Source organism: Anguilla anguilla, chromosome 3, assembly GCF_013347855.1.
Source record: "Anguilla anguilla isolate fAngAng1 chromosome 3, fAngAng1.pri, whole genome shotgun sequence".
Taxonomy (NCBI): Eukaryota; Metazoa; Chordata; class Actinopteri; order Anguilliformes; family Anguillidae; genus Anguilla; species Anguilla anguilla.
This window is the reverse complement of record NC_049203.1, coordinates 11,045,363-11,060,644: the sequence shown is the minus strand read 5'-3', so window position 1 is coordinate 11,060,644 and position 15,282 is coordinate 11,045,363. Positions and strand designations below refer to the sequence as shown.

Sequence of the window (15,282 nt, the reverse complement as noted above, 5' to 3'; positions counted from 1 at the left end):
TGCAATCTGAGTAAAACGACTCAAAGTCGCGCAGAGCTCTGAAAGCAGCTGCCTGCGCAATGCTCCAAGCACTGGACCAGGTGCTGTAATTGTAGCAAGGGCCCACTGGGAGTTTGACTGTCGTGAATCTGCTGGAAAATAACAGCACATTATGAGTCTCCACTAAGACTGTCTACTGCTGCTACATATTCACATAAATCCATAATATACTGTACCCAGTACCAAATCTTAACTCCCTTACCATCTGGTGTTGCACCGATAGCTAGTTACCAGGCTCAGTGTTTCCAAAGGTGCAACACAGTGCCCTATTTTCAATCAGCATTAACTTTGACTTATAACTGAGCGTAAGCACTACACTTTTTTCTGCATATCTACCTGAGATTATTAAACCAAAACACAATGCCAAGTGTTTGATAATTATGAAGATGCTGACAATGATTTTCCATTAAATTAAAATATCAGAAATGTTTTTCTTTATTCAAGGGGCAAACATTTCTATGCATTTAAACCACAAGCACTAATAATTACTATCTTAAATCAGTATTAAAAACAACGATGTGCTTTGCATTTGAAATTCCCATTAAAACATTGTCCTTCCACATTTCTAACACATGTATTGTCAAAATGTGATATCTCTTTCTTTCTGAAATAACCTGAAAATCACACCACAAGCCATAAAACCATGAGAAGATGAAAAGTGCATGTTTGAAGAAACCCAAGAAAGAGTTTTACATGATGGGGCAGTGAAAGCCCTCTTCTCACAATGCCATAATTTAAAGTTAAAAGATTTGCTTGTGAGAGGAGATCCTCCTCACAGGTGACGTTTGGAACAATAAGAAGAATAAAAACAGTTCTGAAAAGCAAAGAAAAAATGGGGAAAAAGCTGAGAAAGTTTTGCAAGCGTGTCATTTCTTTCCCAGATTCTGAGAAAATAGTTTTCCTGAATTGCATGCTTGCCATTCCTCAGTAACGCTGTTCGCATGCCCAGACGGCTGTACCGTGTCATTAATATGTACCATACAGTCAGACAGACACTGACGAACAGAAATGCGCATGCCATAGTGCACATGTGTGTGTGTGTCTGTATATATACACATGTAGATATATATGTGCCCTATGGTATATTACAGGATGTACTGCACTACCGTATTGTAGAGCAGAGTGAACACTGAAAGGGAGGCCTATGGAATATAATTCCAAAGGAATCATAACTTCTAAACTCTGAGAGTTCCTCTAAATAGAAGCCCAGACTGAAGGAGATCTGATTCTGCAGCTCATAGTCACACCTGCAACCTCCACAGCCTTTCTGCACCACAGAGAGAGAGAGAGAGAGAGAGAGAGAGAGAGAGCCACAACATGGCATGCTGAGCACCTGTGGAATGTGTTGAACAGTAAAAGGAAAGCCTTGTGCCCAGTTTCACATTCTTTCGTATTCACAAATCAGTCTATTTTGTATAGGGCCTTTTGCAGAGAACCGTCACAAAGACACTTCGCAGGAAGCCAGTACCACTCCTAGCCAGCATCTCCCCCTCCGGCTGGCACAGGACTCGGGAGCGGGTTTTAAAATAAGCGCACGATCGCGACGTCTCGCCGTAATTAGCCGCGGACGGCACGGCAGCGCCGTCTGTCCCCCCCCCCCCCCATCCCGTTCGCCATCCTCCCCGCTCTCCCGCGCTGCAGTTTAATTAGTCAGAATTGGATAATAACTATCATCAGCGCGGCGTGCGCGTGAAGCGCCTCCGTTCGCCGTCGCCCGGGCTCGCCAGGCTCTGTTTACCGTCTTCCCCTCGCTGCAGCGCTAATTGCGGGTTTGGGGGAAGGGAAGGCCAGCACGCGCGCGCGCTCATAACTTTCGGCTTCATCTCCGCCACACGTGCCGCTACGAGCTCCGGTTCCAGAACCAATGAAGGATTCCGAGACAATTCAGTTCAGATGAGAGTCAAAGCGTTTTTTTTATGTTTCATATTATATCGCGGTAATAAAAAGATACAGATTTTCTATAGCGGAACATTCTGTACATTAGACGAAGCTAGCGAGAGCAGTATGGCGCTCTCCACATAGCCTGAGGAACACACAGCATAAATCACACACTCCAAGCGCACAGCCATTCACTTACTTCAGTGACTCACTCCTCCACGATCAACCTCCCTTAAAATAGACTGAAATAAAATTCAGAAAAATATAATTTAGAGACCTAAACAGAACAAGATATACAAAGGAAATGCGGTTTTGCAGACAATACTTTAAAAGACAAGCGTAAAGGCCTTGAATCACACTCATTCGCTTTGTCAAAACCCCGGCCTGTTTCAGATTTGTTCAGCACTACACTGAAATGCAGCCTCATTGAACTGATGGACTTTATTCACTTTTCCTTAAAACTGGCTGGATGAACAAAAATTAGTTTTGGGTATTTAATAATTACCCAGAATTCATGTCTTAAGCTAATACTTTCAGTAAGCGGATGCATGTCTCCTGATAAAACTGTGAAAGCATTTCACTTTCAGTCCCATCGTGACAGGAGGTCCAGGGTGAGAGTTTCCTGGGAACAGAAGTCGGCCCACAGCCTGTGACTGTGGGGGAGAGACGTCCGTCTACCCACAGTTCTCTGCTCAGCGGGTTCCGTTCTCACCGTTGCCACCCACTGTCCTGTCTGACAGGAAGTAGCACTGACATCACCGACTAGGTTCCACTGCCCTGGCACAAATTCTGGATATAAAATTCCCATTCCTCTTCATGAAATGTGCAGTTTTGGTCACACGTACTCAGCATTCCCAAAAACAACATCCTTTCTCATTTGGAAACTATTAATCTTGACAACATTTGACACTCGACAACACATATTGATCTAGACATCCTTGAAACCGAACCCTGAAACCCACTATCGCTGACATCACTGTAGGGTAGAAACAGCAGCCTCTGGAGAGTCTACAGCCGCCTATGGCTGATTAAGTCAGTCCTAAAATGGGTACTGCTTCGGCATATCAGGCCTGTAGTGCCTGCAATATGAATCCTCCATCCTGATCCTGAACACAGTATCCCCTTCATCGCTCAGTAACTGCTGGGACCAGAGTGCTGCAAGAAGACGGGATTCCCCTGGCAGTTTGGGGAATTAAAACAAGAACAAATTTTGGGCTGGAACACTACAATATTAAACTCTCTGGGAGGGGACGACAAAGGGAGTTATTTAAAACTCGGCAGCCAGGAAAGGCCACGGGGTGAGTTTAACCTTAGAGGGCTGAAATGTTTTCATTATAACGCCATTTATTGCACAAGAACAGAAAGCTCTTTTAGTAACAGCACTCCGAGCATAAATCAAGCCTAATTTGAATGCGTTTAACCAGCAGGATAGCTAAGATTTGTTAGGCCTTCAAAGTGATAAGAATCACACAGTTTCCAGAGTGGCTATTGCATATTAAATAAATTACATGCATATGACTTTTATATACTCCAAAAACACTATGCTTGAGGTAATAAATGGAATCACTCCATGCAAATTTCTTACTTTGGCTTTCAATAAAAGGATGGGCTCTAAATAATGCCTGGATGGGACAGGACAAAAAGGGCTTTTTTTTGGGAAGGGGATTGTGATGGAATAGGAAATACATTTTGACACGACAGGGTGAGGCAGGAGTGCAGTTTCCCTCCACCCTCTGTGACAACAAGAGAACGACAGGGGGGCCATTTTGGATTAATCTGACTTAAAACAGCACTGCCTTCTGCATGAGATCCATGACGGTTTGGTCTTTTCACTCATCTTTCCCTTTTTAAAAAAAGGCTTGTTGAGGCAAATCTTAATACTATAAACCCATAACTCAGAGAAAAGGCAGCAGTGGAGGCAGGTGTGTCTACACTGGATATAGCAAAAACACCCAAACAAACCCCCCTCAGGAGCTCACGGGCTGCAAGGCATCTGTGTCAAACAATCACATTTAGCTAATAATGTGAGATGGAACGATTACATGGTGAGAAAGTAAACAAATAACTGCAGCTCGGACGCGACAGAGCCAAGCAGGGGCACATTTAATGACAGTTGGCAGGCAAATGCCAAATATAATTTTCCATTTCCTCAGGGGACCGGGTGGAAACCAGCCTATCTGTTCTTTCATTAATCTAGCCTCCGTTCCCCTTCGCCCTCCTGGTAGCTGTGCTGTTATTTCGTTTGTGCCTCTCTGATCACTTTCCAGACTGCAACGGCTGGGGCTCTCTGGCTCATGGCATCGCATTCCAGCGCCCCCGCTTTAAATAACCGCTCTCTTTCACTCCCCCCCCCCTCCCCTAACCCCCCCACCCCTTCCCTGCCCCGTGCAGCGTACACTTTTAAAGCTTAGCAAACACAGGTGTTTGTTTGCTTGTTTCTTTGAGCATGCATCACTGCATCACTGAAGTGAGAGGAGTAACCTCTGACACATTGTAGAGGAAAGGTAAGAGTTCTTCCCACTCATAAAAATGACTTTGTGTTGAGAGCCAAAAAATTATTTGGTCTGGAATGTTTTTCCTCCCCTGCTCTCCTGAGCTTCACTTGAATGGAGTCACTGACTGGAGTAGACGATAAAAGGACTATAAGCTGATGAAAAATACTTGCTAAAATAAATACTTAAATGCATTTGATGACTATAGCAGCCTGTCAGAGACAAAAACAGTGGCAGGATCATGAAGAGGGCTTCCATAAATGTTTACGGAAAAGGAAAAAAAAACAAGTACTTGTCTGACCCCGGTTGAATCCTGAATATATATATATATATAAGAAAAATGAGCATCTGAAAAACTATATTCTTCTTAAAACACTTACAAGTGACACTGCAGTTGTGGCGTAAGATGAACACACTCCTTTGGAATCTACTTTGCATATAGAGAAATTGTATTGTCAGAATTTATGGATGATCTCTTTTAAAAGCCTGTTTTGGCTGTGTACCCGCACACACTACAAGGCATAGTTAGACTGGTCTGGAGCGCTTATGGTTGGGGTTGTCCAAACACCCGAGGTCTAACCACAGCACCCAGTAGGCACAACATTGGAAAGTGTGTGTGTGTATCACAGTACAGAAAACCAGTGAAGAAAAACAAACTGAAAACTGTTTGAAATATTATGAATATAGAGGCCCCAAAAGTTGACATTTATGACATTTACATGCCTTATACACATTTGTGACATTTGCATGGCTTATACACTAATAGTTTACTATGTATGTTTGTATACCACAGCATACTATTACTTTATATGAGAAGTTATGAAATGTACAGTGTCACACTGTTTCTCATATTGTCTTCTGTCCTTTTAGCTTAAGGTTTATATACTCATACTCCAAGTATGCTGAGGTATACTATATTTCCCATTGAGTGGAAATGATGAGAAGTACCATAGATGCTAACCGGGTTTTGGCAGTGATGGCCCACTTCCTGCTCAATAACTGTCACGTTCTCAGAGCCTTTAAAAAAAGTTTTGCCCCCGCAAAACTTCCTGTCCAAGGAAGTTAATCCCTTAACCACAAGGTATCCCGTAAGCCACATAAAGTTCAAGTTTAGGCCCTTTTTTCCGAAAGTGCAATACCTTCACGGTTGTGATTATATCCGTCACAGGTAAATAACTTTGCGTCTCTAATGACAGAGAGCGTTAAAACCTGCGGGAGTCTGGCTCCCCGGGGACGGCCGCGAACGGCCCCCGGTTTGACATGAAGGCTACGGCGGTCCGACGGTTCGGCGGACGTGGAATTCCACGGTGGTAGCAACCCTAAGAAAGCGGGCTGCCTAACAAACAAGAGCGCCGTGCCATAAAAGGCAGGAGGAGAAGAAACGAGCGCGAAGCTCGGTAAACACTGAGCACTTATTCCCAACCTCACCGTGTTCATTTGGGCCTGAAAATAAAAAGTGATTCAGACTGTCCACTTTTTTCATGTGGACGTGTGGCTTCTCTCGAGTCCGTGTTAAAACAAAACACTGTGAAAGTGTCAGAAACACAGACGGGCGATTGGAAAACCTCTTAAGATGAAAACAAGTAACGAGGGACCTGAGTAGAGCAAGAAGAATGGAAATGTCTTGTAATTAAATACATCTTTTGTAAATTAGCATTGTGTATGATCATAGCATCAGTGTAGAGCAATTTTACAGTCAAATTTTATAATCCCTGCTTGATAGACACAGCACACTACTGAAAAATTCAGCATAAATAAAAGCATACTTAAGCTGCGTACTAGACATACTGTATATCCCAGTTTGAATAAATAAGGGGATTTATGTGTGTGTGTGTTTGTTTGTGTGTGCACGTGTAGGAGTACAAGGCAGTGCTGCATCTCCACAGTACCCTGCTTTAAACCTGGTATATGTCTACATGTCAGAGGACCACCGCAGCATGTAAACACAGCATAGCTGTAGCACATTCATTCACTATTAGCATTCATGAAATCACAGTGCTGACATCTAACTTAATACCATCAAAAAGATACCAGACACTCTCATCCAGATACTGCTGCTAGGATCACCGACACACACCTTGAGTCACCCTCAGAAGTCTGAAGCCTAAGCCAGGCAGAATGAGCTTGGCCAGACAGGCAGAAGTGCTTATCGCACAGTTTGAGTAAGCACTGACAATTTAAGCAGCGAAAATGCAGGCTGCACAGCAGAGTATTTTACAGCTAACTGGAGAAAGCAATAAAAAGACATACAGCTGCTGAAAGTTCCACTAAGCCTCTTCACGGGATAATAAGATGATAAATCATTGATAAAATACTTCATGACATACATAATACTTAGCTCACAACCCCCCCCCCCCCCCCCCCCCACCAAAAAAAAAAAGTCTCTTCACATTACTGGCCAACTTCTTACTAAAAAGGAACATCTGTCAGTTTTACCTGCTTGGCTGAGCCTTGTGTTTAAGGAGATGGACGTGTGTGAACTTATGACTTATGTCCCACGCCAAATGCTGTTCTACTCACCGCCACTCAGCAAACAATACTGACTGAGATTACTCACATTACTGTCATAAAAATAGCTTGAATCAAAGTCTGCCCCAAGCCCTTTGGGGTCAAGTCTTGTGTCAAGTGCTTGCAATGACTCTTGGCCCTCCAGGTACTGCAGCCCACACAAGTAGGTCTCACATAATGTTCTTGCATTCAAAAACCTGGTCAGATTGTTTCCCGGGAAGGTTTTGCTTGTTTACATGTCACTTATATTAAAAATACCATGGATTAAATGTGTTTTAATTATTTTTCATTCATGTTGGTTGGTTTTTTTCCTCCCCACAGTTACATTTAATTACAAAATGTTCTCTATTCAATTAACTGAGGACTGAATTCCTATTCTATCAAATCTATTCTGTCAAATTCTATCAGCATGGGAATGAAAACTTTTATTTTCAGACTAAATTCCTGCGAACTAGCTTGTTGGTTCAAGTCAACAACAGTGCTTTTGTCACAGGTCTATATTACACTGTTACACCCAAGCAAAAATCCCAAATACTAAATGCAACTCCACCTCAAGAAGCGGACACAGGTCACAAACAGTGCAACAGTACAGTGCAGTTGTCTGAGTCCACAACCTGTGACAATGAGAATGTCCCAGAATGCCCATTCTGTGATGCTCAGGATATCCACTCACAGGTGAGCCCATTCCAAAAATGCCACTCAAAAAATCTCACACGCTCGTACACCAAGTTTTTGCCAACTATATCATTTATATATGTTTTCACAATTTCATTCTTTAATGGACACGTGTCCATTTTTTTAGCAGCAGGGAAACGTATAACTGGCAACTTCGAAGGAGTCGATATTTTTAGTAGTGAATTTGTTTTTTTTTTTCTCTTGAGGTCCTTTGAGTCACCTTCAGGCCATGGCCTGAATCAGTATGTTTATAAACAAAGAGCCCTTTGCTAGGAAGAACTCATTTCCAGCAGTAACTATAAATAGCATGCTAGCGAACAAAGCTCAACATGTTCTACATTACAAAAAACTGGAGTGTGTACCGCTCCAAAACAAACTTTTTAAAAAGGTAGTGACCACAGAAGCACAATCATCACTAACAAGGAAATGGGCCAGAAAACCAATCCAAACAACAGACAAAAAAATAAATAACCTGGGCAGTGTTTTTTTTTTCCAAATCCAATTATGTGCTATCTGAGCACAGACCACAAACGTGACCCTGAAGTAAAAATTAATCTACCAAGAAGATTACACAGACAAATTTGTCCACAAAACTGGCCAATGGAAAATAATTTAACACAAAATGCCATTTACAATCATTTTCACTATAATGATTAATATATCATACAACTAAACCGCAGCATATTTAGGACAAAGCACAGGTGACACAGATGACTGCACATGATGCTATGAGCAAAGGTTCCAGCACACACAGCGTTTCAACATGTCAGTTTTATAGCCTCCTCTGTTGTGCTGTTTCCATCCTCCTTTCATTAAGAGGTACAGCCCACCCACACAAGCTCATCTTTATGAGAAACCCTGCATGCTCTGAACAGAGATTGTACACAAAGGCCACCAAAAGCAGAGGGTGTGGGTAACAAGCAACGCTCTTCCCATTGGACTGTGCACACTTATCTCAGCTGAAAGCATGGACGGTGCAATTCCACTGGGGAGGACAGGTCTGTGTCATGCATTGTGTGTGACCAGAAGACTGGATCTACACCGTAAGACTGGTGATTCACATTCTAAAGGCCAGGGACAGCTGACCACAGCTACTGATCATCATGAGCATGTACACACACACACACACACACATCCTGCCAAGAGCTGACACTGGCTCAAGTTGCAGTCTGTTGAAACACACTGTATCCCTGCCAAACAAACCCACACAATGGGACAAAGGACAGGCTAAATGCACTTTACAGTACAGTAACAATAACCAAAGCACTCTCTGGAATCTGTAAACAGTTTAAATAAAAAATAACAACAGATGTTTGGTTAATTAACCAGGGTTCGGTTACGGCAGTCATATAGATTTCTATTACACTCGTTTTGATCAATGAGGCAAATTATATTTCAGCCAAGGGAATCATGAAAAGACAAGCAACAATGAATTTAAATGACCGTTGATTGGGTTTCAATAAAAGAACAATAATCGCCAAGCATATACAATCTTGGAATGTGTCCACGGGTTGATCTGCGAGGCTACCATTGGAGTCTGATGTAGCTATTTTCTTGCTGTTTGAATTAGACTCCACCTACATCAATGGGTAAAGTGAGATATTCATCTACTTGTCTCAATGGGCAAGATACCCATGATGAAAAAAACCCTAGTCTTGTGCATTATAATCCATAAGTGCAAAGTCAATTAGTTGCTTCAAATATGTCCTTTGGCTGACTTCTTTGCAAGGGCCTTTATAGTTTGTGAGCTTTTTCTGCCTCCTGGATATTGTGGTAAAACCTTTGCTTTGATTTCAAGACCTTTGACTTCATAAACCAAATCACACCAGGCCAGTTGAAGTCGTTCTGGCCTGATTGCTCACAAATGTGGCTTTCACAACATACGAGACGGGGGCCTCATTTATTCTACGGCCAAAGTTTATTTTCGTACCATCTCGGGTCCTAAAGTAAACCTGACTGACACGATTATGGGGCCTGAGAGGGAAAAAAAAAAAAAAAAAACCAAGATAAAATATTCTCAGGGCCATTATGGCAGAAGGAAACCAAATTTGGAATCAACAGAAACGAAAATCCAAGAGTGCAGTATTGGAGAGCCTAACAATAAATGAAGGGGAAAAAAATCATTCTCGCTATGTCATCTGTCATATTCCATTAGACAAGATAAGCCTCACAAGATGTAAAGTCTGACAGTAATAATCTTTGCCATAATCTGGAGCAGTGGCCAGCTTTCTTTGTGCTGCAAAGTGCATGACCTGCTCAGACGCAGTGTTTCTTCCTTAGCCAGGGGGAGGGAAACGGTAATCTTTCAGTGCAACGCTACAGAAAGTAGACTCCGTGGCACCATGCCCTACCACATTCAGTCCGATAAGGTGGAGACATAGTTGATGTATGCCAGTTAGACAATGTGGGGGAGATCGTTTAAATTTTTTTTGCAGTTTTGGCTCTGGTCTCCACCACATTGGATTTGAAATTAAACAAAGAATATGTAAGCACACACTATCAGCTTAAATTTGAGGGTATTTACATCCATAACTGATGCTCCATGTAGGAATTACAGCCCTTTATATAAGTACTCTCCTTATTTTAGCGTACCAAAAGTAACTGCACAAAAGACCGCTCAGCTGTGTCATGGTTAGCTGTGTGTCACTGCATCATTAGTTCATGCACAAGAAAGCTAATAAAAGGTCAAGAGTTGATTCTAGGTGTGACATTTGGAGCCTGTTGCTGTTATCTCTCAAAATAAGGAACAAAGAAGCGTCAATGCCAGCAAAGCAGGCCATCATGAGGCTGAAAAATCTAAATAAATTGATCAGAGACACAGGCAAAACTTTGTTAGGTACATCTGTCATCAACTGTTGTGAAGAAGCAAGGATGCACTGGTGAGCTCAGCAAGAGCAAACAATCTGGTAGACCACAGAAGACCACTGTTGTGGATGGCCGAAGAATGCTTTCTATTGTGAAGAAAAAACCCCTTTTCAACTGTCAAACAGATCAAGAGCACTGCAGGATGTAGACACAGATATTTCACAGACTACCATAAAGAGAAGACCACACCAGCATAACCTGAGAGGGTTCACCGCAAGATACAAACCACTGATAAGCCTCAAGAACAGGCCAGGTTAGCATTCGCTAAAAAGTACATAAACACCTGTAGAGTTCTGGAACAAAATCTAATGAACAGAAGAGATGAGTATTAACATGTACCAAGTTGATGGAAAGAGGAAAATCTGCAGAAAAAATGAACTGCTCATGATCCAAAGTGAGGCCTTTCTGTGTGGAGTTTGCACGTTCTCCCTGTGTACTCCAGCTTCTACGGTTTCCTACACAGTCCAAAAACATACAGGTAGGCCAATTGGAGACTCTAAATTGCCCATAGGTAAGAGTGTGTGACTGAATGGTATGTGGATGGTGTGTGTGCCCTGAAGAGTGGAGGTTGTTACAGCAGCAAAGGGTGGACCAACTCCATATTAATGCCCATAATTAATGTTGGATGTCAGGTGTCCACATACTTTTGGCCAAGCAGTGTGTGTATATATATATATATATATATATATATATATATATATATATATATATATATATATATATATATATATATATATATATATATAAATAATTCACATGCCCACATTGTCTAGCTAATACAAACACAGCAATGGCTGACATTCATCTGATAACCACACAATTGTATCATTCTACTCCATTCAGACTCAGGCTGCCGTTGGCTTTTTTTTTTTTTTCCCAAAGAAAGACTTAAGACTGGAAAGACCGCTATAGACTTTGCTCTTGAGTAAATGCCTCACTTGCCTTTAATTGCTACACAAGATACACAGAGTGACCGTAATAACAAAAGCAATTAAAGGAAGCATCTTCATCTTGCGTCTGAAAATGCAATACAAAACAAACAACTGCAATGCATTATGCACTTGCAGCAGTAATTAAATGGATGCGAATGGAATACTAACGCTAAATTCAGGCTGTGACTTAGTTTGAAATGTACTTTCAAGGAAACTTAGTCTAACTGTGATGAACTACACAGCCCTGCAACTCCTCAGTTCTGAAATCTAAACTTCGCAAGAGCACATCAAACGACTCTCTGTGTAACTCCCTCTGCAACAGTAAACCACGGCTGTCTATGTATATAGCTATTCAAAATGCAAACCACACAAATAGTCAGTCTGGTTAGATACAAGTTCTGGTTAGATCGAAGACACAAAGCGAGACCCACGCTGAGGGGTTATATCTATTATTTCTGCGATGATTTAGCCATAAACAAACGTGTTATTAATAAATGTGTCCGCTAATGTAGGGTATGTTAGTTTATTTTGAAATAAAGTTATGAATGCATTCTCCTCATATTTAAACGATTTCGGGGAAAAAAAACCTTTACCCATTAAAATTGCTAAGGACACTCAAGTGTGCTTACTCACCGACTCTGAAGCCGGGCCCGGTGAGGGTGTCCGCGGACCGGCCGTTCTCGCCAATGAGCGTGGTGTTGTTGCCCTGCTCGCAGGTGTGGTGGCACTGCCCCTTTAGACACGTCCTCTTACAGATCACAGGGGAGATAACTACCTTGAAGCGCTCTCGGGCCGAGATGCGCTCGGCGCCTAGGGCCAGTCTCTGTACGCCCAGCCAGATGAGAACGAGGTGGGAAATGGTCAGAGAGGGCATGCTAGCATCCTTAACTACTTGACGCGGCGCGGGGTTAGGTGCACGGAGGCAAAAAAAAGTTGCGTAAACTACCAGCAAGTCTTCGGCCACTTCTTACTTTCTTGTTCTCTTCACTTAATCTCGTTCCACAACGCTGGAAACTGTAGATTTCCTCAACTTGCCGCAAGAATCGTAAAACAGCAAAATGAAGGTAACAGCAACTAGCGCAACGATTCTACACTTTCTTCTATGAAAGAAGTGAAAAACAACTAGCTGCACTGTAGCCACTTCGCGTCTTCCCGCATAGCAAAACGCAACAGAGTGAAAACGCGACAGAAAAAAAAGTTTACAAATAGCTTACTTTAAAGAGACAGATTGGCTTTATGTCAGCTGGATAAATACTGGAGTAAAGTAACTTTGTTTTCTGTTTGCTGAATATGTTTTTCTTCTGACTCCGCGCCGTTGCGTGGATGGTTGATGTGTGCGTATCTGAAACTTTGGGTAGGAGGGAGGGGAAGAAAAAAGGAAAGCTAGAGGGAGCCAGTGCTTCAGTGCTAGAGAGAGCGGGCTGTTGGCGTTCGGCCAGGCAGCAGAAGTTTAGCGCTCTCTCTCTCTCTCTCTCTCACACACACACACACACACCGCGATAATGACGCAGCTCTGCAAGTCGCTGTTAACTGACAGTCGGTAACTGACCTGGAGTATGGTGGGTTTACCTAGACCACCAGGATCCATAGGTGGGCACTAATTGGACACGTGACCTGCAGGAAATATGATGTAATGTTCGGAACATACAGTTAACAAATAATGACAGCACTGTAACTAAAAACCTATGCTGTATTTAGTGTGGTATCCTGTGAGCATAAATTGGAGGTCCATTCTACAGGTTGAAGGAGGATAACCTGTCACATTCAATTTTTCTTGCAACTGACCAAGTTAAATAGAAGTGCTATATATACATATATATATATATATATATATATATATAATTCTTAAGGAAAATATAGTTCTTTAAAATGATGCAGGTGATTAATGTCCTATTTGCTATAAGATACATTACATCTTGTTTAAAATCAATTAGGTGAATGCACTTACGCTCTCCAGTAAAGTCAGCCTGAATATGAGCATCTGCTAAATAAATCTCATGTACAGTTTATTATCAGTTCATCCATGTAGCACATATTGTTATTCACACAACATAGGTAAAGGATTTGCCAGGGGTTGTTTTCCTAGAGTTCCTGAAAATTAATTATAGATCACAAAACAATTTATGAAGTACAATTAAAATGTTGGGCAAAGTATATGTTCATGCCAGCTGTTTGTCACTAAAGATGTATGTTACCTATATGTGGACTATGTACAGCACGCTCACTTTCAGGGCTGTGTTTCTTTTTGGTTGATTTAACAGAATTTTCAGTAATGTCAACATTTGGCAGCTGTATTTGATTTAGTAACCAAAATACTTGCCCAATGGCAGCTAATCAAATAGGGCCCAACATCCATACACGCCTGCCAAATTTGACAATGTGAGTTTTGGATAACCTCTGGATATAAAAGCTTTTTTTCAAAGAGATAAATTATTTAGAAAAACAAGGATAGTGTCCCTTATACTGTACAGTGACCGCTGATAACAAAAATATATACTCTCTTGTGGGATAGCATCCTAATACCAATATTTTCTAAATATTTACAGTTGTAGAGTAAACATGGTGCATTTTATTTTTTTCTGAATTATAGGAAGGAATAATATTGAATTGTAAAAATGTATAGTATTAGTGAATACTGTAAATTGACGGAGAACAATGGGAAACAGGAGTCTGGTCGGTGCATCAAACGATCTGTCCAAGCACGAGGAGCGTAAGTCAGAGAGAGCGGCGGTTGAGTCACTTCCTCCCTGAAAAGGGAGAGTGTGTTTGTTTTCCGTCTCTAAGGAAATGACTGCAGCGCTCTGGAGAAAGTTTGCAGGCAGCTCTCACATTTCTCCGCCTCCTCTGCTGTGCCATCCACGGCCAAGACATACACATATGCAAACACCTGGACGCACGCACAAACAAAACACGTGCCTCTCCCCGGCTCTCCCCCGTTGACACCGAGCTCCGCTGAAATGCCCACGTTCATAATCGCTGCTGGAGAGAAGCACTGCTTTTATAGGTGTGAATTGAATGTGAGAGTTGCTGCTGAGCATCGCTGCAGTGTTGGACCACCGGCGAACAATAGAAATATTATAGCAACGAGACCACACATGGAAAAAGTGATCAATATTATGATGAATTTCATCTTAAATTGTGTCATTTGGATTGGACTAAATCCACAATAGGGTGTATTTTAGGACTTGACTCTTGCCAGTGCTTAGCAAACCTGAAATATGTCATATTGGCTATATTCATCCATCCATCCATTATCTATACCCGCTTATCCAGGGCAGGGTCGCAGGGGGGGTGCTGGAGCCTATCCCAGCATGCATTGGGCGAGAGGCAGGATTACATCCTGGACAGGCCGCTACAATCTATCGCAGGGCACACACACCATTCACTCGCACCCTCATATCTATGGGAAATTTAGAGTCTCCAATTAGCCTACCTGCAAGTCTTTGGACTGTGGGAGGAAACCCACATGGACACGGGGTGAACATGCAAACTCCACACTGAAAGGCCCAAGCCGAAATTCGAACCCACAATCATTTTGCTGTGAGGCAACAGTGCTACCCACTGCACCACCGATTATCACATTTCACATTCATAAACCGTAAAAGATTAAAAGTAGAAGGCATTCCACATCAAAACTTCTCTTTTTTCATGGATGTACAAATACAGAAGGAATCCCAGCTACATCAGAAAACAGAGCTTGATATTTGCAGTTGCTAGGTGGAGTAAAAACACACACAAAGGATCCAACACTTACAAGCCACAATAAAATAGATCACCAAGGGAATAGTAGATAAAGACAGGAGTGCTGTTTAGCCTGAATATCATATATTCTGGGTTTTCTAAGTGCTGGCAAGAGTCAACAGTCCTAAAATATAACAAGAAATTGCTTCCTT

General features: G+C 42.1%; 1 protein-coding gene across 4 annotated transcripts in view; it reads right to left on the bottom strand.

Moving 5' to 3' along the window:
- Positions 1-12,749, bottom strand: part of LOC118224067 (latent-transforming growth factor beta-binding protein 3-like) — a 44,145-nt gene extending 31,396 nt beyond the window's left edge. For all 4 annotated transcript variants that reach the window (XM_035411238.1, XM_035411239.1, XM_035411242.1 and 1 more), the window contains exon 1: positions 12,023-12,749. In XM_035411238.1, the coding sequence (XP_035267129.1) occupies positions 12,023-12,263 (241 nt within the window). In that variant the 5' untranslated portion in view covers positions 12,264-12,749. The remainder of the gene's footprint in view (positions 1-12,022) is intronic.
- Positions 12,750-15,282: the final 2,533 nt, after the last annotated feature.